This window comes from Phocoena sinus, chromosome 16, assembly GCF_008692025.1.
Source record: "Phocoena sinus isolate mPhoSin1 chromosome 16, mPhoSin1.pri, whole genome shotgun sequence".
Taxonomy (NCBI): Eukaryota; Metazoa; Chordata; class Mammalia; order Artiodactyla; family Phocoenidae; genus Phocoena; species Phocoena sinus.
This window is the reverse complement of record NC_045778.1, coordinates 3,259,990-3,283,173: the sequence shown is the minus strand read 5'-3', so window position 1 is coordinate 3,283,173 and position 23,184 is coordinate 3,259,990. Positions and strand designations below refer to the sequence as shown.

Sequence of the window (23,184 nt, the reverse complement as noted above, 5' to 3'; positions counted from 1 at the left end):
ACTGAGACCACCATTAGGGCACAACGAGAATACAGATAGAAGCAAAGAACATTTATAGGGAGCGTAAGTATAAAAGGGTAGCATGTAAAACGTGTGAAATACGTGAACGTGAACATTTTTATGCCTACATATATAAGTATAGAGAATATATGAGGGGAAAATATTCGAGCTTGGAATTCTGGTGTAAAACTGCAGTCGCTATAACATATCGCATCCTCCTGCTTATAAGGCTGAAGAACCTCAAATTTCACAGTTCTCATTAATGAAGTAATAGCGTAAGTTACACAGGCTCAGACTTGGTAGAATGCCACAAATTACCATTATAAATGATATAATTTTAGGGACAAAAAAGATCTCAGAGACTTCTCATTTAGCCGTCCTGGGTGTGGGAACAGAAAAGGATCAGAATCAGCTGGGGAGGTGTCTGTGGTGTGGAGCGGGTGCGGGGGGAGAGAAAGAGAGAGCAGAAGGGGAGGAAAGAGGAAAGGGGGAGAGGGGAGGGAGGGCGTCCTCAGAACAAGAACCTGCAAGGCAGAGCAGCACGTATGTATCCTTTGAAAACCTTGCCAGCTGTGATCATCTGCAATCCTTCCACGGTTCTGTTAACTGCACGATCAAGCCCACACTTCTCAACACACGAGCCAGCTATACAAAGACCTAGTTGCCTCAACAAGCTATGACATCTCATGGCTCCCGCAGCTTTGTTCAAGTCACCTCTAAGAATGGCATTCCTATCAAACACCGGAGCATCTGTTACATGCGTGCTATTGTGGTATGTGTTGGGGATATGCCTCGTCTAACCAAGACAGATACAGCCTCTTTTGTCCGTAACCCTGTGCATGGTGGTACCAGTTGTTGAGACAGGGCACTTACAAATGGCCGTTCGCCACCGTTCACCTGGAAAACCCTCGGCCATCAACCACTGCTTCTGTACACCTCCTCTGTGTACCATGTCCAGATTCTCCCTTTAACGCAGGACCAAAACGGTCATCTTCTCCGCTAAGTCTTCAGGGAATCCTCATTACATTTTCATCTAGAATACTTCAATAAACTTGTCTTTGGTGTCTCCCCTACAAGATTGTGAGCTTCCTGTCATGTATCTTATACATTTTTGTATTCCCAGTCCTTCAATCATTGTTTGTGGAATGAAAAAATAAATTACTAAATGAAGCCACTTCTTGAGCCCTGTTGATGACAGCTCTCCAATATTCACAGTCTAAAGCTCAAACTTCTTCCAATCTGGTCTAACTCAATGTCTAATTCAGTGGTTTTTAACCCAGGCTTCACGTTAAAATAACTTGGGGAACTTAAAATATTGATGCCCAGGCCCCCCTAAAGATTCTTGATTAATTTGGTCTGGGAGTGGTACCTGGGTTATCAAAAGTATTTTTGAAAGTACTCTAAGTGATTCCTACATGCAGCCAGGGTTGAGCGTTACTGCTCATTAACTGGCATTCCCTACGCCATGCTGGAGAAGTATTTACCATCATAAAATAAATACTCACCCAGGAGCACGATACAATGAGGAGGCCAAGTGAGAAGAATGGCGTGAAGGATTTTCCCCCTGTCTTACTTTGCAGAGTGGGCCTCTCCTTATTGCTAGTTAAACAGGCCTCTCCTTGTACCTCCCTTTCAACTGCTCTGGTGGATCCATTCATTCAACAGTTACTGACAGCCCCAAACGTACCAGGCACTGTTCTACAGGCTAAGAACACAGCATGAACAAGGTGGACAAGGAACCCTGAGGGAGCTGAAGGAAAGACGGACAACAAATAAACAAGGTAAGTTCACTTAGGGATGCCACCAGTAGCATGCCGGTAATGTGCAACTACGGGAGAGCCCTGATTTATAGCATCTGCCAGTTTCTGGGGTATACACGCTCCCACCGTGGCAGATTTCAAGCTACCAATACGACCTCACTGAATGTGGAGCTGGGAGGAGATGCAAGGAGCCACCGTTCTCTAGGATTTCCACCTTACAGCGTGACAGATGGAAATAACTTCAAGAGCATGGGTAACAGGAAAATTTAGTAAAATAATTAGGAAGTGCTGAGTTCTGAGTATTCTTTTTTATTTTTTTGCGGTATGCAGGCCTCTCACTGTTGTGGCCTCTCCCGTTGCGGAGCACAGGCTCCGGACGCGCAGGCTCAGCGGCCATGGCTCACGGGCCCAGCCGCTCCGCGGCACGTGGGATCCTCCCGGACCGGGGCACGAACCCGCGTCCCCGACATCGGCAGGCGGACTCTCAACCACTGCGCCACCAGGGAAGCCCCTCCTCTTCCTCTTTATCAGCGAAAGGCATCCGCCCAGTTGCCAGATCGCAGAGACGGGAGTCAACTTCAGACTGCGGCCTCTTCCTTAGCTACCACATTCAACTGTCCTGAATACCACACAAACTCACCCGTCTCCCTCCTCCCCAGACTCACGGCCACTGCCTCACTGCAGGCTTTCGTCACCTCCCTGGATTACTGCAACAGCGTCCTAACTGACCTCCACGCTTCAGATTCCTCCGGTATCAGATTCCTTTCTCCAACGAATTCCCTTTCTACAGCCTCTGCTTAAGTATCAATAATAGAGGTTACCCACATAATCATGCCAGAAACCTAGTAGTCTTCTTACACTTTCAAAAATACAAATCTGATCATCCTTAAATGGTGTCCCAGAGAATGAAGTGTTTATCCTGAAGGACGTTTAAACATATAAAATTGCTTTAGGAAATATCCTCTGCCTACTTCCTTAGTTTCGTTTCTCACGTCCCCTTTATTCTACGCTTCCCTATCTTGGTTCCCCCACACATGCCAAGGAGTGGTCTTCTTACACTGATGCCTACGACAGTCTTCCTCTCCCTCACCTCCCATTCATACCTCAAAATCTCAACTCAGGTGTCACATTCTCTGAGAAGCCTTCTCCAAGTCCCCAGGCAGGTCAGGCGCTCCTTCTCAGCCCTCCCACAATATACTGTGCACGCTTCAATCACTGGGCTTATCTCACTTAGCTGCGATGACTCCTTTATTCTCATGACATCCTTTGAGGTCCTTAAAGGCAAGGGCTGGATCTTTAACCTCCATATCTTACACACTGAGAATACTGACTACTGAACACTGTAAGTACCTGCAATGAGCAGTATCTTAAATATCTCCAAGACTAGTTAGAGCATTGCACAAAAAGAGTGTGGCCGAGGAATGAAATAAGGACAGTCTGAAACAGTAAGAAAAAGTTCAGGTTAACATGAAAGTTAAAAGACTGCCATCACAAGAGGAGTGAGGGCGGCTGTCCAGCTTCAGAAGCAGTACCGGCTTACATGCAATTAACTGCTTTAGTTTTTCACGTGAAAAAGGTGACCAAAGTCTTATCATTGGTGAATGGGGCAATAAAAAACCAACTCTTTCCTTTAATACACACGTGGAAAATTGCTGTAATTCACAAACCACTTGAGGGCTGAAAAAAACTACCCACGGGAAGTCAGAGCTACACAGCAACCCTCTCTCCCTACGTTTTGAGGTTGAACTATTTCACCACTGCACTGTGCGGTTAAGTCAACGAAGAGAGAGGTCCAAGTGATAAACCTTGGGAAAGTGGGCAATTAGCAGCCATCATAAGCCCAGAGCTCTTGACAGCAAGGGAACAGAAGTTTCCCCATGCTCCACTGGTCTCCCAATTTGAAGGTAGCCATAGGTATATACATTCTTTTCTGAAACTGAGCTTTTTGTTTATCTTGCTCTTGTGTTTTCCCTGTTATGACCCTCCTACATAAATTAACATTATATTTAAGCCAGAACACTGGTAACATGACTTTAAAATGCATTCTTTTATTTCCTCCTAAGGTGGATAAAACTTAATTTGGTTTTAAAAAAAAAAAGTCAATTGCCCCAGGGTTGTGAAATACTGAGAGCTACAAAGCTTCCACCTCGTAATTTCTTCATGACAATTCTGAGTGACCAACATTCCGTCGGCAAAAAAGACCGGTTAAAATCATAAGAGGCGGTTGGGGGGTGAACTGGAGAGAGGCCGGGGGGCATTAGCTCTCTTCCAAAATGACTTGTGGAAAAAGTACAATGATGGGCAGAGGGCAGAAACACAATACAAATTGCCAGAACTCCAAATCTTCTTAGATGAAAAACGTAAAGCCTTAGAAACTCCATGCCCACAGACAAGCCAAATACTTTTTTTCTCGGGAATATCACAGCTGCAGAAGAGCGGGGTGGGGAGCCACGGGCTACCTCAAGCTGAGTCAGACCGCAGGTTCCTCGGGTTCGACCGAAAGGTAGCCCGACACGCCTCGCAAGAGATGGAGAGACTCCAATTCTCCCCGCCTCGTTCCCGTGTCAGGGGCGTTCTGAAGGCCCAACGCCTGGTGGAGGGGAAGGGAAGGAACGAGCGGGAGGGAACCAGCGGAACCATCACCAGGAGAAACTTCTAAAAGCACACGGACATTCCCACACGCAGCGATACACCGTTGCCCTAGAAACCAAATCAAGCACCTAATCCCTCCTGCGGGGGTGGGGAGGAGACTCGGACCCACTCTTCTGGGCCCTGGGTCGCGGCCCGGAGGAAGCCGGGACCAGGAGAAGGGGGTCCTCTCCCGCGGCCCCGCCCCGGCCTCGCTCCCCCGGGCGCATACCGAGTAGAGGAGCACGACAGCGCCGGGACTGGTGGAGCCGACGGAGAAGCAAGAGCTAGACGAACTGGAAGAATCCATGCTGCGGCCGCTGTCCCGGGCGTGGCCTGCGATTCTTAGCTAAGCGGTGGTTGGGGTGCTGCTGGGGGCGGTTCTTCCGCGCGGGGCGGCCCGACCTCTCCTAGGGCGGCAGCACCCTCCGCGGCCCCTCCGCAGGACCCCGGGCGTCGCCATCTTAACCAGGACGGAAGCCGCGCGGGGACCTGCAGCGCGCGCGTGCGCAGCATATCGGAACCCGGAAGCGGGCGCCGGGCCCCCGGAGTCCCGCGCGCTCTGCGCTGTCCCGCCATGACCGGCCGGGCCTCAGGATGGCGCAGGAGCCAGCGCTAGCCGCCTCCGCGCCTCCCGGTTCTCAGGCCCTTCTGGACGTTCTGCTCCAGAAACTCTACGACTTTGGTGAGTACGGGTCTCCGGAGCCCACGTGGAGAGCGGACTTGAGCAGCCCGGAACTGGGCCGACCTCCGCGGCTAAAGGTTCTTGAACGTCGAGCCCCTCTCAGCTCTTCCGACCCGGTTCTGACAGTGAGTCCCCCACTCGCTTCTGTCGGAGATCACCCTCCCCCGCGACCGGAGTCTGTTGAGCGTTTTTTATGAATTAAAGCTCCTAGCTCGTCCCTCGGTGGGGACCGGCTTGCGTGTCGGAAGCAACAAGGCTTTCAGACTTACCGGGGAGGTGTTCGCAGGACCTCGGGCTCTCGAAATAGCACCCCTTTTCCCCGAATCGCTTTCCTCCGGGAAGCCCCCTTTCCCCACGCACCCCCCAGACCCGCCTGACCCTCGGGCATTGGTACCACCTTGTCATGTGGGGATCTTATCCTTCAGTGTGTCCCCTGCCAAGGACTTCGGGGGGCGGTTTCACAGGAAGCTCTTCATGACCTGTCATCCCTAAGTTGGCTGACTTACGTTCTCCTTCCTTTATCTTGACTGGGGAAGAGGAAGATAAAAGAGCTTGTCGTTAAAGATCGGCACGTCCTGGCACTTCAGTAGGGAGACCGTTACACACACTCTGAAGAATTTGCCCCTGGGAAGGTGACATCCTTTGTTCATGTGCCAAAGATAATCGCGAGGCATTAGTGCCTTTAAAGGCCAAACGTATTTCTTAAATTTGCAGCGTGATGTTGCTATTTCATTTTGGAGCCATTGCTCAAAATTCTAAGCTCATTACACAGTAAAAACAATAGCTAAAATCGGATTGAGAACTTACCATACACTCCATGCTTTACAGGTATATACTCGTTTAATTTTCACAACAATCCTATGAAATAGATGTTGTCATTGATACCATTATTACAAGACAGATCCCATTCTTTTTTTTTTTTTTTTTTTTTTTTTTTTTTTTGCGCTATGCGGGCCTCTCACTGTTTGCGGAGCACAGGCTCCGGACGCGCAGGCTCAGCAGCCATGGCTCACGGGCCAGCCACTCCGCGGCATGTGGGATCTTCCCGGACCGGGGCACGAACCCGTGTCCCCTGCATCGGCAGGCGGACTCTCAACCACTGCGCCACCAGGGAAGCCCCAGATCCCATTCTTGTAGAAACAAGCACTAAAGGTTAAAAAACTTGAAGTTCACCCAGTTAGTAATTTTCAGAACTTGGGTTCCAAGCCCTACACTCTCTGGCTCCAACCCCTGCACTTGTTATCGACTTGAACTGTGGACAGGGCATCTCTGTGCCCTTGGGAATGTCGGAAGACAGAGAAGACTTAGCCTCTGACCTTGAGAAGTCCTAGAGGAAAGGACTGTTCTGCAAAATCCTAAATATAGTTCGTGTTAACACAGCCTGGAAATTATGCTTGGAGCTCTGAAGGCATGGGCTGTATCTACTCATTTGTATATGCCTAATGCCAAAGGTTAGTCGACTCTTAATACATATTTACTGAATAAAAGACTGAGAAAATAGAAGCAAACATAATTAGCTAATGTTTGGAGAGCTCTGTAATAGTCATACTGTCGGTGAGTCGTTAGGCCTAGAGTTCTTGTCAGAACCTTCAGGTGACTGGTCAGAGTTTGAGCAGCTGAAACAAAGGGGAGGTGTGGAGATTTAGTTGAAAATAAAGGCATTCAAATTAAGCCAGTTGTCTTAGGTTCATCTTAATTCATAACCGTGAAAGGAAATAGGAAGACCGTGGTCCCCACCTGTAACCCTAGAAAGTGTTAAAAAGAAACACTGGGGCTTCCCTGGTGGCGCAGTGGTTGAGAGTCCGCCTGCCGACGCAGGGGACACGGGTTTGTGCCCCGGTCTGGGAAGATCCCACATGCCGCGGAGCGGCTGGGCCCGTGAGCCATGGCTGCTGAGCCTGCGCGTCCGGAGCCTGTGCTCCGCAACGGGAGAGGCCACAACAGTGAGAGGCCCGCGTACCACAAAAAAAGAAAAAAGAAACACTGGCTGCAGTGGCAGATGTACTAACATTTTTATTACAAAGTGTGAGCCAACGGGGATTACCAGTTTCTGGGGTATTGCGATGATGACACTTACAGTCAGGACCAAGGTGAGGACTAAAGTAATTGTTCTAGTAAGAGTCAAAGACGTAAATGTAGTTACCTGGGAAAAGATGACTGTGCACTTTGGGTTCTATAAATTGTGCAAATATGACCCTCTTGGAAGAAAAATAGTTTTTGTCTTTGTGTGTATTTCTGCATGTTTATAGCTGTGGCACATGTACACGTGCGTTCGCGTGATTTGGTATTAGTGATGGCTAAAACACAAAATGTTTATTTTTCCTTTTGTGTTTGAACAAACAGGAGAGACGGAAGATGAAGCAGAGCAGAAAAGGATCAGAAAGAAAAGAGAGAAGAAAAGAGATATGGGGACCCCAGGGGCCTTGGTTGCAGAGCCAGATCTCCAACCTGGATCTCTTGTCAGAGGCCAGAGGAAGAGTGCTTCCAGCTTCTTCCAGAAACTCCAGGAAGAGCTGCAGGGTGTTCCCGCCGTGACCCCTAGTGGTTTCCCTTCAGGACCTGTAGTCTCTAGTTCTGCAGTAGCCCCCTCTCCCCTGAGGAACGACAGGGAACCAGTAGAAGTGGTGGAATTTCACAGCAGAAGTAGAAAAAGAAAACAGAAGCCCGATCAAGACGAGAACACAAAGGTAATGAACTGGCGTTTGTGGTGAAAACCCTGATGTTGTCCTGCCACTGTTCTAGGCCCTGGGAACAAGAGGCAAAAACTGCTTTCTCTCAAGGAACTTACATTCTGATGGAAAGCAGTGTGACTTTGCTGAGCAGCAATCTCAGGCTGAATCTGTAAGTCTGACTCAGAATTCAGTCTATGAGAGAGGCGTGGGTGCTTATCCAAACTTTTCACAAGTTTTTGTCCAATTCATTGCAAAAATCCAGACGTCACATATCTGTTGCTTTCCCCACGTCCTGTACACTTTTGTCTGTCATAAAAAGAAAGAGGATTGTCTTAGTTTCCTGGGGCTCCTGTACAGAAATGTATTCTTTCACAGTTCTGGAGGCCAGAAGTCCAAATCATGTTGGCTGGGCCACGCTCCCTCTGCTGGGGGAGGGTCCTTCCTTGCTTCTTCCAGCTTCTCGTGGCTGCAGAGCTCTGGGCTCTTCCTCTGTCTTCACATGGACTTCTTCCTGGTGTCTGAGTCTCAACTCTCCTGCCTTTCTCTTAGAAGGACACCCGTCATTGGATTTAGGGCCACCCTAAATCTAGGATGGATCTTATCGTGAGATCCTTAACTTAATTACACTCCAAAGATGCTTTTTCCAAATAAGGTCACATTTGCAGATTCCTGGGGATTAGTGCATGGACATTTCTTTTTGGAGACCACGATTCAACCCACTACAAAGACAGTTAGGCTTGCGTATTCTTTTTTTTTTTTTTTTTTTTTTTTGTGGTACGCGGGCCTCTCACTGTTGCGGCCTCTCCCGTTGCGGAGCACAGGCTCCGGACGCGCAGGCCCAGCGGCCATGGGTCATGGGCCCAGCCGCTCCGCGGCATGTGGGATCCTCCCGGACCGGGGCACGAACCCGCGTCCCCTGCATCGGCAGGCGGACTCTCAACCACTGCGCCACCAGGGAAGCCCCAGGCTTGCGTATTCTTGATGAACGTGTGAACACGTGCTAGTGACTGGTGTTTACCACATCTTTTCTAGAATTTAGTTAGTACTTTATGTCAAGCTCACCAGCATCTCTTCCTCAAAGATTATTAATGCATTCTGTAACCATATCTACCTTTATTTTAGGATTCTAGGTCAGCTTTCCAATTCTTATAGTATCCAAATACTGGGGCAACGGGAACTGTTACAGGCAGACCAAGAAATGGATTCCTTTGGCCCTTGCGGCCAGAGCCCCCAAGCCGGCCAGCCAGGGAGCTTCCAAAAAGACTGGTATTACCACAGAGTACCACAGTGAGCCAGACGTATATTAGTATTTTCTCTGTGTGCCATGATGTGAAGAAGGTTGGAAAGCACTGTTGTGCAACACAATTATGTGTTTGGAGAATTTAACTGACGTAAAGACCGACACCTTCGTTTCCTCAAAGGTGTCGGTCTTCAGTTTCTTCTTAGACTCACTCGTGTTCATCTTTCTGGAATAGAGAGTTTTCTTTCTAATAGAAAGGACAAAAAAGTTGGCATTGAATGAGTCTGCATCTCCCTATCTCTTAATAATGGAACATGTGTAGCAGGCTGTTATTCTTCTTTATGCTCCAAAGAATCCCTTTTCATTGTAGTTGGCTTTTCTCAGGAACCTCAACTCGTTTTACATTTTGGACTTACTCAACTTGATAAAATTTTTAGCTTCCTTGGTGGTTCTCCCCTTTTCTTTCTTTCTTTCTTTTTTTTTTTTTAATTGGAGTGTGATTGCTTTACAATGTTGTGTTAGTTTCTGCTGCACAGCCAAGTGGATCAGCCATACGCATACACACATCCCCTGCCTCTTGGACCTCCTCCCCCCAGCCATCCCACCGCACTAGGCCATCACAGAGCACCGGTCTGAGCTCCCAGGGCCTTACAGCAGGTTCCCACTAGCTAGCTGTTTTACACGTGGTAGTGTATTTATTGTCAAACCTAATCTCCCGATTCTTCCCACCATCTCTTTCCCCCCATATGTCCACACGTCCATTCTCTATGTCTCCCTTTCTATTCCTGCCCTGCAATTAGGCTCGTCTGTACCATTTTTCTAGATTCCACATATATGCATTAATATATGGTATTTGTTTTTCTCTTTCTGACTTAACTTCACTCTGTATGACAGACACTAGGTCCATCCACATCTCTACAAATGACCCAATTTCATTTCTTTTTATGGCTGAGTAATATTCCATTGTATACATGTACCACATCTTCTTTATCCATTCATCTGTCGATGGACACTTAGGTTGTTTCCATGTCCTGGCTGTTGTAAATAGTGCTGTAATGAACACTGGGGTATATGTGTCTTTTTTTTTTTTTTTTTTTTGTGGTACGCAGGCCTCTCACTGTTGTGGCCTCTCCCATTGTGGAGCACAGGCTCTGGACGTGCAGGCTCAGCGGCCATGGCTCACGGGCCCAGCCGCGCCGCGGCATGTGGGATCTTCCCGGACCGGGGCACGAACCCTTGTCGCCCACATCGGCAGGTGGACTCCCAACCACCGTGCCACCAGGGAAGCCCCTACATGTGTCTTTTTGAATTACGGTTTCTCAGTAGTGGGATTGCTAGGTCATATGCTAGTTCTATTTTTAGTTTCTTAAGGAACCTCCATACTGTTCTCCACAGTGGCTGTATCAATTTACATTTCCAACAGTGCAAGAGGGTTCCCTTTTCTCCACACCCTCTCCAGCATTTGTTGCTTGTATATTTCTTGATGATGGTCATTCTGACCGGTGTGAGATGATACCTCATTGGAGTTTTGATTTGCATTTCTCTAATAATTAGGGATGTTGAGCATCTTTTCATGTGCCTCTTGACCATCTGTATGTCTTCTTTGCTGAAATGTCTATTTAGATCTTCCACCCATTTTTTTTTTTTTTTTTTTTTTTTTTGCGTTACACGGGCCTCTCACTGTCGTGGCCTCTCCCATTGCGGAGCACAGGCTCCGGACGCGCAGGCTCAGCGGCCATGGCTCACGGGCCCAGTCGCTCCGTGGCATGTGGGATCCTCGCGGACCGGGGCACGAACCCGTGTCTCCTGCATCGGCAGGCGGACTCTCAACCCCTGCGCCACCAGGGAAGCCCTCCACCCATTTTTTGATTGGGTTCTTTGATATTGAGCTGCATGAGCTGTTTGTATATTTTGGAGGTTAATCCTTGGTCTGTTGCTTGATTTGCAAATATTTTCTCCCATTCCGTGGGTTGTCTTTTCATCTTGTTTATGGTTTCCTTTGCTGTGCAAAAGCTTTTAAGTTTAATTAGGTCCCATTTGCTTATTTTTGTTTTTATTTTCAGTACTCTAGGAGGTGGGTTATAAAAGATCTTGCTGTGATTTATGTCAAAGAGTGTGTTTCCTATGTTTTCCTCTAAGGGTTTCATAGTGTCCAGTCTTACATTTAGGTCTTTAATCCATTTTGAGTTTATTTTTGTGTATGGTGTTAGGTAGTGTTCTAATTTCATTCTTTTACATGTAGTTGTCCAGTTTTCCCAGCACCATTTATTGAAGAGACTGTCTTGTCTCCATCGTATATCCCTTTGTCATAGATTAGGTGACCATAGGTGCGTGGGTTTATCTCTGGGCCTTCTGTCCTGTACCATTGATCTATATTTCTGTTTTTGTGCCAGTACCATACTGTCTTGATTACTGTAGCTTTGTAGTATAGTCTGAAGTTGGGGAGCTTGATTTTTCCAGCTCTGTTTTTCTTTCTCAACATTGCTTTGGCTGTTGGGGGTCTTTTGTGTTGCCACACAAATTGTATAATTTTTTGTTCTGATTCTGTGAAAAATGCCATTGGTAATTTGATAGGGATTGCATTGAACCTGTAGACTGCTTTGGGTAGCATAGTCATTTTCACAGTCTCAATTCTTCCAATCCAGGGGCATGGTATAATCTCTCCATCTATTTGTGTCATCTTTGATTTCTTTCATCATCGTTTTATAGTTGTCTGCGAAACTTCAGGTAGGCAGCAAAGCCCAGTTCTCCTGTGAGCCTAGAAGTGGAGGAGGACCCAGTATTGCCTGTAGGCAGTAGTGACCCTACCACAGTGAGGGTAGGGGAAAGAAGACAGGGGAGACCACTGATTATTTCTGAATGCAGGTGCTGCATTGTGAATAATGTACTAAAGTGGTTTTAAAGCTAAAAGTAGAAGTTAAAGTTAAGGTAGTGGTGGGGATCACTCAGCATCGTGATAATTAGCCAGGAAGTTTTTTCTATGAAGAAGGATCTGTTACCGAACCAGGTCCATTTGCCCGACGTGCAGCAAGCCAGATGCCAAGGTGCCGGGGTTTACAGTTTATTCACGAGGCAGCCAAGTGAGGAGATGGGAGAACAAGTCTGAGATCCGCCTCGCAACAGCGAGGGGGCTGGGGTCTTTATGGGATAAGCACGGTGGTCTTAGGAGTGGGGAAGGGTGATCGGAGGAAGGGGAAAAGGTGAGGTAATCGGTGCTCTGTGCGGGCGTATCTGGGTTACAGGCGTCTGTGTTCAGAATGGAGGTACTCAGCGTGATCGGAGCTTTCTGGCCCCTGACCTCTAAAGGCCCTTCCTCGGACACCTGCGCAGACCTAGTTTTAGGGCTGATGACCCGGCCAGCCTTAGCCAGCTCGCACGGGGCAGGAGCTGACTCCAAATTCCTGCAAAACAACTGGGCTACGAGAAGCTGAGTAGGTATGCAGTTAAAGAGAGGGGAAAGGAAAGAACAAAATAACTAAAGCGAGCTTGACCAGTGAAGGCAGGTTACAAGCAGAAGGGTTTTAACACCATTCTCCTGCCCGTTGCTCTCCGCACAGACCCTGCCCCACTGAGCCAGAGGCCAGGACTGCTTTTCTAGATGCTGCACGGCTGGGATGGCCTGAGGTTGAGTAGAGACCGCTGTCCTTGGCCAGATTTGACAATAGTTTCCTTGAAGTCTCAAACTTCTGGTCAATTCTGTGGATTGGTAACCACAGCCAGGGGATATACTGATGTAAAGAGTCACATATTTTGATGGCATTTCCAGTATCATTATTTTCTGTGGGGAATTATAAACCCAGTCTCCATCATTTCTAGAAATCTGATGTTCCTGAAAGAAATTTTCAACTCAAGAGAGTTTAAGAGAGTTAGCCATCATTCCAATGGATGGATAGGAGGGAAGAAAAGAGGGAATTCTTTTTCTCTCCCTCCCTCCCTCCCTCCCTCCCTCCCTCCCTTCCTTCCTTCCTCCCTCCCTTCCTTCCTTCCCCTCCCGGCTTGTGGGATCTTAATTCTCCAACCAGGGATTGAACCTGGGCCACGGCAGTGAAAGCGCCAAGTCCTAACCACTGGACCACCAGGGAATTCCTGAGAATTATTTAAATATGACCTTTTTACCCTCTAAAATTCTGCTCAGTTATCCTTTTCTAAACCCCCCACCATACAGAGTTTCCCACATTTGGTGTGTGAGATACAGACATTGGTCTCTCTCTTACTCTCTTTTTTAGTTTCTCGTCAGTCTTAAACTTTGAAACCTTAAATTTATTTTCTCCATTTGTCTTCCATTAGCTGTTAATTAGGCTTCTGTGCAACAAGCATGTATTATTGTTTGTTATTTAGGCATCTGGGCCAGTTTCAAGGCTTTTAAAAACATGAGTATACTCTTGGTGTGATGGATGTTATAAGGAACAGATGACCTTAATAAGAATGTTTTCTTTTCCTTTTCAGACCAAAACTAGTATCCTCGAGAAAGATGTGGATGTACAAGAATTTAACTTAGAAAAGGTACGTGCTTTGAAATTCTTAATTTTTTCAGCTTTGTAACAAAAATGCATATGTTTACGTGTTGTCCAATGGTTGGGGAAATGGTGAAGGAGATCACACTACATTTACTTGATTGAACATTGTGCAGTCATTTAAAACATGTCGGTTTTGTGACTACAGTGTCAATGATACAATGGTAAGTAGGAAAAGCAAGGATGTATGTGTTCTGTGGTTGTAACTAGGTTTTAAAAACGTGTGAGAGAGACTTCCCTGGTGGTCCAGTGGTTAAGACTCCACCCTCCCAATGCAGGGAGCCCGGGTTCGATCCCTGGTCGGGGAACTAGATCCCACATGCATTTCACAACTAAGAGTCCATGTGCTGCAGTGAAGGTCCCACGTGCCGCAATGAAGGTCCCACGGGCCGCAACTAAGACCTGGCGCAGCCAAAATAATACATAAATAAACAGATAATAATAATAAAAAATTTAAAGATAATGTGTGAGAAAAAAGACAGGAAGTAATTCAGCTGCCAAGAGTGGGTATTGGTGACGTTTTCTCTTCTACAATATGTTTTTAAAGAAAGAACATGGACCTGTGTTTGAAGCTGCTGTGATAAAGGGTTTCCACGTGTGAGTAGATGTATTTGGGAAGGTACTTTTAGTTGTTGCCTTTATGGGTAGTAGCTTGTTTTATGGCACATCCTAAAGTACGGCAGAGCTCTGCGGGTCACCCTCGTTTTGTCACTGATTTGTGTGGAGATAAGTCTTTGCTTCGACTGCCTGCATTCAGTGTGGGAGAATGGCGTGGGGAGGTTATGGACCTTTGTGAGAGACTCCACAAAGCTGCTTAAACCACACCGTGACAGCACTCTTGCGAGGTGTAGCCCCTGCAGGTCCTCCATAAAAGTGCTGGGCATGTAGCCCATCGTGTCTGGCAGGCAGCACTCCTAGGGCTGTGTTTCCTCTGTGGAGTTTCTGGAAGGCATTTGGGCCTGACTGTGCTTTGTGTCTGCAGGCTCGTTTGGAAGTGCACCGGTTTGGGATCACAGGTTATGGAAAAGGAAAGGAGAGAGTCCTGGAGCAGGGACGCGCCATTATGCTGGGCGCTAAGGTGAGGGCTGCTTCTGCCTCCCACCCGCAGACGGGGCGCAGCAAAGGGGGGCGCCCCGGGCAGGGCAGGGCGGGGGCAAAGGCAAAGTCAGAAATGATGCTTGGTGTCCTTTCTCATTTCAGCCTCCCAAAAATAGTTATGTGAATTACAAGGTTTTGCAGGAGCAAATCAAAGAAAAAAAGTCTGCAAAGGAAAAAGTAAAGAGAACGGTAGGTGTGATATAGCCTTTTCTTAAACTAGAACAGAAAGGTGGTTGCAATCTGCTGGAGCCCGCTGCTTGGAAAGCAGTCTAGACAGCAACAAATCTAGAGTTAGATGACTGTTCTTACCCTCTCTTCAAGTCAGCTACATTTTGTGATACCAGCCACATAATCTGACTTATTTACCTGAAAGGTTTGCTTTGAAATAGCAAACTCCTGTTCAGGTACTGGGGAGCTACTTTGACCTTTTCCCTATATGCAGTCATTTTTTTTTTTTTTTTTTGCCTTTTACATTGTATAGAACACACGGGCTTCTGAAAAACCACAAGGGGAATAGATGTTACGCTCCCTCCCTTTCGCCTAAAATGGAAGATTTGACATTTCTCCTGTCTGTTTTCTCTGAATGGCCTTTCACAGTCTTGAAAGGGTTTTAGGATGAAACTTTGTATAATTAACATGCTACTTGAAAAAAATATTAAAAATAAATGATACCTCTGTGGCTTTTGGTCACAAACCTCTTGCCTTTTTTTTGAATCTCTGTTATCCATTACTGATACATATGTTTTCTTTACTTGTGAAATCAGGCCCAGGACACAGATATTTTCAAGAAAAAGAAGAGGAAAGGACAGGAAGACAGGTGAGTGATACCATCAGGTACTCGGGTGGAATGATTTGGATAAATCCATTGGTTAGTTCTGAACATAATACCTTAAATTGATGTGGTGTTTCTAGCCTGATACAGTGGTGCACTGTCTGTCCTGATCCTAAGTCAAGCCCTTGAGGGGGGAGACAGGATTCAGTAAATTGTCCAAGATCAGACAACTCCCTCAGGATTGAACTAGGAACCAGTCTCCCATTTTCAAAGACCAGACATGTGCAGTGACTAGTGGAAAAGCTGAGGCTGACATTTCCGACAAGACCTCTGTCCCCTCCTGAGAGAGACTGCGCTGCCCGCACCTGCGCGACCACACGAGGCAGAGCGCCGTGGCTTGAGTAACGGAGCATTGCTTTTGTGCTGTTCTGCTTGCTTCTTAGCTTTCGTTCAAGTACCTTTCCCTCTCTCCTCAAATTACTGTTTCAAAATCTACTTTTGTCTTGAGCTTTATCTTGGACCCCTAGTGAGCTTGCACATACTGGAAGGTGGTCATCTCTTCTGGTTGTGTGGTCTGTCAAGGGCCCACTGTGCGCCGGGCACGTAGGTGTCTACGTGTTGGGCGTACAGCCATGATCACACTGAGAGTCCCTGCCCTGGAGGAGCTTATATTTTAGGGAGGGAAACACCAAAACATCTAAACAGATAAGTAAGGGCATGTCAGGTCCTGGCAGGTTTTGTGAGGAGGTTGAAATAGTGCATCGTGAGAGAACGTCACTGAGGGTGGGCTGGTATGTCGTTCTAAGGAGGCCACATCTGAGTCGAGAACTGAGTGGGGAAGATTCGCAAAGATCTGATAGCAGAATATTCAACGTGGAAGAAACCAGTGCAAAGGCCCTGGGGCAGGAGGCAGTTGGCATGTTCGGGGACGCAGGAAGCTAGTGGTGCTGCAGTGGGGCGGGAGCCTTGCATGGGAGGGGCCAGGAGGTTGCAGGACCAGACCTTGGTGGCCTGGTTGGTGGTGCTGAAATCCTTTTGTATAAGCTTAACTATAGTACCTTCCTCTCACTTTAAACGTAGGAAATCCAAAAAGAAGAAATCAGCTCCCAGTATTTTGTCAAGTGGACGGATTGGACAGGTTGGAAAATTCAAAAATGGGACACTGATTCTGAGCCAAGTTGATATCAAAAAAATAAATTCTTCCAGAGTGGCTAAATGAAGTACTTTATAAAATAAAGAGAGAAATGGGAAAGTGCCAGTGTACTGAAACTGGACCCCTACAAGACTTCCAGATTCTTATTTATTTCATATTTCATAGACTGCTCTTTTATTTTAGGGAACAAAATCAAATTGAAATAATAAAATTTCTGTCTGCTGAAGTGTCTGATTTTTTTTTTTTGGTGATAACCATGTTGGGCCACATCTGCAATGTGGATCTGAAGTAAAACTGAAACCATGTAACTCAGACTGGGACTTGAACCCACAGGCTTCCAGCTGAGGTCACACACCTGGTCTCAGGACTTCATGAAGCTCAGGTTCTTGATGTCTCATCGCAGAAAGAATTCAGCGAGAGACAAAGTGATAGATAGGTAAGAAGTGGATTTATTTAGAGAGACACACACTCCACAGACAGCGTGGGCCACCTCAGAAGGCGAGAGTGGCACCAGGGTCTGGGGTTGTCTGTTTTTATAGGGGTGGTCATTTCACAGGCTAATGAGTGGTGAGAGTAGTCCAGCTGTTTGGGGAAGGGGCGGGGATTTCCAGGAACTGGGCCGCCGCCCTCTTTTTGACCCTTGTGGTCGCTCTTGGAACTGTCATGGCGCCTGTGGGTGTGTCATTTAGCTTGCTGATGTGTTACTGTGAGCGTATACTGGGGCTCAAGGTCTAGTGGAAGTCGACTCGTCCGCCATCTTGAACCCATTTGGTTCTAATCAGTTTATGTGGTGTCCTCGGGCTATGTCATTCTTTCAAAGGTTGTGCCCTGCCTCCTTCCCTCCTGTTTCAAAACTAATTGAGAAAAAAAAAAAAAAAAAAAAAAAACTAATTGAGAAGAATGTTTTAATATTCTCCATCGAGGTTCACTCGAGTTTCACTTTCACTGGTGTTTTGTGCATTTGCTTGTAGATATTTCATAATTTTACGGATTTGTAGATGCTAATAATTAGCTTAAAATTGCTTTTTAACGTTCTAAAAATGATTTAATGTTACTATATCATGAAAGAACTAAGAATGTTGTCATTTGTCAGTTGTTTTGTGGGAAAGGCATTTTCGATTTTCAGCCAAAGTGTATAAACTCTACTTTGTAAGAACTTGTATAAATAAAATACAACTTTTGTGGTAAAAATGACCATGACTATTAAATAACACAACAGATGAGTTAAGCAAATGTTATCTCCTTCTAAGTCATCACCTGGGGTAATCATACATATATTTTAAAATAATATTGCCCTTGTTGAAAGTGTCTGGAACTTCTCAAAGCTTGTGGAACTTAAAAAAAAAAAGGTCTTCAATTTTTTTTGTTTTCAGTGACAAAAATTGAGATCCAAGCCTAACAAATAATAAAGTTTTGGTGAAAACAGAGGGGTACTTTTCACTGCTGGCTGACTTTCTTAAGCGACTCATACATTGACTCTGAAGGCATTGCCATTGTTCACAATATGCTTTGAATTGAAGCAAGATTGGAAATGTTTTATTAAGTGAAAACACTAACTTTTATTTTTCAGGTTCACTTTGAAAGGCAGTGTTCGTTAGGGTGTATATTCTGGCAGTTTTTAAGAGGGACTTTTTTTTTTAATTTATGTATATTTATTTTTGCCGTGTTGGGTCTTCGTTTCTGTGCGAGGGCTTTCTCTAGTTGTGGCACGCGGGGGCCCCTCTTCATCGTGGTGCGCGGGCCTCTCACTATCGCGGCCTCTCTTGTTGCGGAGCACAGGCTCCAGACGCGCAGGCTCAGTAGTTGTGGCTCATGGGCCTAGTCGCTCCGCGGCATGTGGGATCTTCCCGGACCAGGGCTCGAACCCGTGTCCCCTGCATTGGCAGGCGGATTCTTAACCACTGCGCCACCAGGGAAGCCCAAGAGGGACTTTTTAAGAAGGTGTAGAAGATCCCAAATATGGCAGAAGCCCTAGGAAAAAATCTCAGGAGCTGGAAATAACCTAGTGGAGTGGGCACCGGCCCAGTTTAACGCCCTCTCTTTCTCTGCAGGGAGCCGGGAAACCTAGCGGCTCCATCTCACCTCACCGCCCATGAGCTTCAGTGGCTCAGGTAACTGAGCACTTGGCCCGACTCAGGACCATAGCCCCGACTCAGGACCATAGCCCCAGGCTAGTCAATTCTGGAAAAGCATGCAAATTCCTAGTATAAATTGCTTACCTTGTTTTTGTTTCACTTCTTAAATACTTACAGAGCACTTTTGTGACCACTGGGTGCTCTGGAACCACTCAGAGGTCTAGAGGCTACAAGCGACCTGCACGGTAAGGACTGATGATCACGCATAAGACTGTGGTTTTATCTCCCTGTTGGTGAGGCTCCTTCCAGCAAGGTTAGCAGCAGAGAGAAGTGACAATGGAAAACGGTTCTTCGTGGAAGACAAGGGTCGTCTGGCAGCAGCCACAGAGGGAGGAGCCCTGGCCTGGGTGCGCTGGGTAAGAGCTTCCTGGCGGTCTCTTCCATACTCACCGCCCTACCCCCGTCGCAGAGCGTCTCCCCGGTCGTGGACACATCGCGTGGATCGGTCCTGGTGCCACGCGACACTCCCACCTGCCCTTGCTCCCGGTGACCCGCTTAGGGAACTCGAGGTTCCCATCCCCAAAACTCTTGGCCTTGTGGACCTAGCGCCCCTACTTTGCAAAGAGGGAAGCAGAGAGCACAGCTGTGTCCCACTGAACCGAGGCTGTTGCCTGCATGAGAAGAGACACCACCCCACAGGGGTGATTGAGCCTGACCAGCAAGAGCCGGTGGGGCTGCCGGCACCCAGGGGCCAGGGAGGGGTCTGTCTGCGCCCAGGTGGTCACCCAGGTGTCTCTCGTACTCCCTGTCCCCAGTGTGGGTGGCAAACACACAAGTGCCGGAACCCTGGACTGCGAAGGGCCTGGGGAGCTGAGGCTCAGATCCTCCCCACCGCCCGCCCGCCTGCAGGAGATGAGGGTTTGAATCAGGTGCTGGGTGACAGTGGAGGGAGTCTAGGGTAAGGAGGAAAGGGTGCTAATGGTGAGTGTCTGGGCAGCGCCAGGCCCAGCGAGCCTTCCTCAGCTCAGCTCCCCTCACTGGGACTCTGGAAGAGCTTCTCCCCAAACCTCAGGGAGGCACAGATGTGTGGCACAGGGGGGTGGACCGGTGGGCCCTGCGATGTCCCTCACAGATCCCCCGTCTGGAATAAGGACTTGGTCCCTCTGCTGCCGAGAGTGCTAAGCACACAGCCTTCAGCGGTCAGCGCTCTTCGGGGACTGCCCGCCCCCTTCCCGTGCTGGCCACAGGCAGCGATAATTGACCTGAGGGTATTATTTTTTTCTTATTTTTAAATATTTAGTTTTTATTTATTTGGCTGCACGGGGTCTTCGTTGCGGCATGCAGACTCCTAGTTGCAGCATGCCTGTGGGATCTAGTTCCCCGACCAGGGATTGAACCGGGCTCCCCTGCATTGGGAGCGCAGAGTCCTAGCCACTGGGCCACCAGGGAAGTCCTGATGTGAGGGACTTGTCATCCCAGCTCTGGATGACTCCAGTTGAGGTGTGAGGCCCTCGCTGAGTCTCCCTTGGCCTGATTCTGCTTCCTTCTCTTTGTGTTGATGCCAAGAGCTCTCTCTAAGGGACGTCCTGCCCGCCGCTCTCAGAGTCTGCGACTGCCCCCGACCCTGCTGAACCACTTGGTGGTCTGGCAGGTGACTGAGGGCTGAGGCCAGGTCCTGGGCTGGGGGGGCGCTGGAGATGGCGAGAGCATAATTCGAGGGAAGTGAAGGGGGCACAGAGTTTTCAGTCAGACACCAGGCTCGGTCTGGGTGAAGGGGCCGGTCAGTCTCCTTCATGCTCCCAGGTCACTTAGGACGTTTCCCCCAAGTCTAACCTTCCACTGTAACCCATGATCGATTTTTCATATGTGAATTTATCTTTAACCATATGTTAACAGTTATCAATTTCCAGCCTTATTACCTCTTGCAAAAATGAATTCCATGGACTGCTTGAGATGGTACCTTATAGAAGAGAGTCAAATGTGATCACTTCACGATTTCCCGGGCGCACGCCGCAGAAGCACATTGACCTTGGGGTCCCTCCACCCCGCCCCACAGTCTCTGCCCCATCCAGCTGGCATTTAGGCCGCTTTGAAGAGAGGCAGACCTTGCCGCTGAGCAGTAATCACAGACCATACCTTGTCTTTCAGCTGTTGGCAGTGTCAAAAGAATTTATTTCAAATCTGCTTAAGACTGTGGTAAAACTCAGGTTTTCCAAAAGGCAATACACGAAGTTCAACCAACCCCCAAGGACCAGAAGACACAGTGTCTGCAATTCGAAAAATACAAACGCTTGGGATAATACAAAAATTAGAAAAAGGTTGCATACCTTCCCCCCACTTCCCTCCTCCGTGTTCCAGTGCAACGTGAACGCCGACGGGACCAAGAGCTGCCACCAAATGCCAACAGCTCCCAACAGAAAGTGGATGCACTGGGGGAGGGATGGGGGGAGGGAGAAAGTGGGGCAAAGAAAGACAGGAAGATGGAGGTTCTGTCGACAGCCGAAACAAGGACACAAAGCTTTTTGTTACTCTTACAATTCCTTTGCCAACGTTACACACACATCTCTCATGCTTGATACAACAGTTTAGTGTGAAAGCAGCACTTCTACATCATGCATTTCACGTTTCCTGCTTTGCTTACTCTGCACCTCGTGTTGGTGCTGAGCAACCCCGGGGTCTGGGCCGTCGGGCCACCAGGTGAGGAGTCGGAAAGGCCCTCCCCAGGCTGCAGCCTCCCCCAGGAAGCACCCGCCACGCTCCTGCGTCCACAGCCGTAAGCAGTCACTTTTCCACACCTGAAGCCTGTCTTGGACTCTCCTCAGAGGCTTCCTGAGGGCCTGGCCTGGGGACCAGCGCCCACCTTGCTGGCCCGAGAGTCCCCTGGGTCTCCCGGGACCCAGGCAGGCAGCCCCCGCCCTGTGGGAGCTGCGCCCTTTGAGAGCCGCGCCCTTTGAGAGAAGGCGATGCCTCCCGCGGCTTAGAGGTTTGCCTGGACCCTCAGCTCCCACCTCCTGACTCAAGTCTGCATGGTTCATCGCGAAAGCCAGGAGCCCCCCCTTACCAGGTAGTGCCTGTGTGTGAGCAGCCCCTCCACCTAACCCGCCTTCCACACTTAGACGCTGGTTTTCAAAGCCGCTCCCTCTGCTGAGATCTTTGGAAACAGAGGAGACACATCATCGGCTCGGGGACCCCTTAGATACTAGAACTAAGATAACCAAGGAGGCAGGAAGGCGGTCACTCTCCTTCCGTGTTTCAAGGGGGTTTCTGCCCGCGGACGCCTTTGGGAACACCGACGCGTAGCCTGCTGACGGCTCTTCTGCTCTGACAGCGGGAACAGCTGCTGTGTTGGCCTCTGTGCTCACGTGAAGCCGGTTTTGCCCCCTCGCGGCCAGGCAGCTGTATAGTCAGCACGTGCTCCTGGTCGCAAGAGGCTTGGATGGAAGACACAGGTCAGAGAATGCTTGGGAAGGTCACCGCACGTCCTCTGAATGTGAGCTGTTAGCCTGGACCTCCATAGATGAAATGCGCCACTTTCTTCTCTAAGGAGTGTTATCCTGTGTTCCTCACAGCACACCAGACGAGGTAGGTTAGTGTGGCCGCTCCCACGTTCAGGCGGGGAGACTGAGGCACGGAAACACTGAAGAGATTTGGCCGCACCGGTACCAGGTTCAAGGAGAGGCGTTTCTGGGGGCTGAGCCTGGTCTCCTGCCCCAAACCTACTCTTCACTGTCTTACAGTCCATTTAAAGTTAAAGCCGTGGATCAAGGAATGTGACCCATGAATAGCTCCTGGCTCACTTGCAAAAGGAAAGCTGAGATTTCCCAGGATCCGCAGAGGCCTTGAATAGCTTTTTGATGATACCTGATTAGATTTCTTTGACCAGCTGAAGGCCACACCCCTCCGAAGAAGTTCCTGTTGCTTCCAGTCAAAAGTGGAAGGCAAAAAGTGGGCAGGCAAAAACACGGGTAAGGAGTTTTGCTTTCTAGGAATGGGGGTGGGTTGGGGACATTTGGGGAGTACAGAGTGAGACCTGACGGATTGGCTTCTGTGAGAGGCTCCCCTCATTTTACCGACCTGCCCCATCTGGCAGGACACCGCAGACCTGGGAAAGCCTGCTCGTGGGTGTCAAGATGAAGCCCGCAGCCTCGCGGTGCAGGCTTTCGGGGGACCACAGCGTGGACGCCTCACGCATCACGGTACGTATGGACACGTGACAGACTGCCGGCAGAACCCGGTGGTTCTCGGCCAGGGAGTCTGCAGACACTTCTACCTGTCACAACTGATTTGGGGCGCTACTGGCATCTAGTGAGTCAGGGACGCTTCTCAACATCCTGTAGTGCACAGGGCGGGATCCCACAACAGAGAAATACCCCTCCCGCTCTCGCCCACCGTGCCAAATGTCAGTAGTGCCGAGGCTGAGAACTCCTGGCATCGCCCGGGGTCTCGTGATAGTGTTTTTCAGCATTCACAGGCTGAGTGCCTTGGGGCTGTATCCACCCTCCCGACCTCACAGCCAGCAGGCGCCCTGGGACCAGCAGCAGCTTCCTGTACAAGCGGCCTGCTCACCTGCTCTGAAACCCGCCTTCT

The 23,184-nt window shown here is 48.6% G+C and overlaps 2 protein-coding genes across 7 annotated transcripts in view; one reads left to right on the top strand and one right to left on the bottom strand.

Moving 5' to 3' along the window:
* Nucleotides 1–5,684, bottom strand: part of GNPAT (glyceronephosphate O-acyltransferase) — a 31,303-nt gene extending 25,619 nt beyond the window's left edge. For 3 of the 6 annotated variants that reach the window (XR_004346137.1, XM_032607891.1, XM_032607893.1), the window contains exon 1: nucleotides 4,621–4,870. Coding sequence is in view for 3 of the 6 variants with exons in the window: in XM_032607891.1 (XP_032463782.1) it covers nucleotides 4,621–4,698 (78 nt within the window). In the remaining 3 variants the exon portion in view is untranslated. Of the gene's footprint in view, nucleotides 1–4,620; nucleotides 4,875–5,470 lie in introns of those variants that run through there. The other 3 variants (XM_032607895.1, XM_032607896.1, XM_032607892.1) reach the window with 3 other exon arrangements.
* On the top strand, nucleotides 4,905–16,748 carry C16H1orf131 (chromosome 16 C1orf131 homolog). The gene is made up of 7 exons (XM_032607897.1): nucleotides 4,905–5,073; nucleotides 7,417–7,760; nucleotides 13,432–13,488; nucleotides 14,482–14,577; nucleotides 14,700–14,786; nucleotides 15,362–15,414; nucleotides 16,450–16,748. The coding sequence occupies exons 1-7, from the start codon at nucleotides 4,986–4,988 to the stop codon at nucleotides 16,586–16,588; spliced, it is 864 nt and encodes a 287-aa protein (XP_032463788.1). The 5' UTR covers nucleotides 4,905–4,985; the 3' UTR covers nucleotides 16,589–16,748.
* Nucleotides 16,749–23,184: the final 6,436 nt, after the last annotated feature.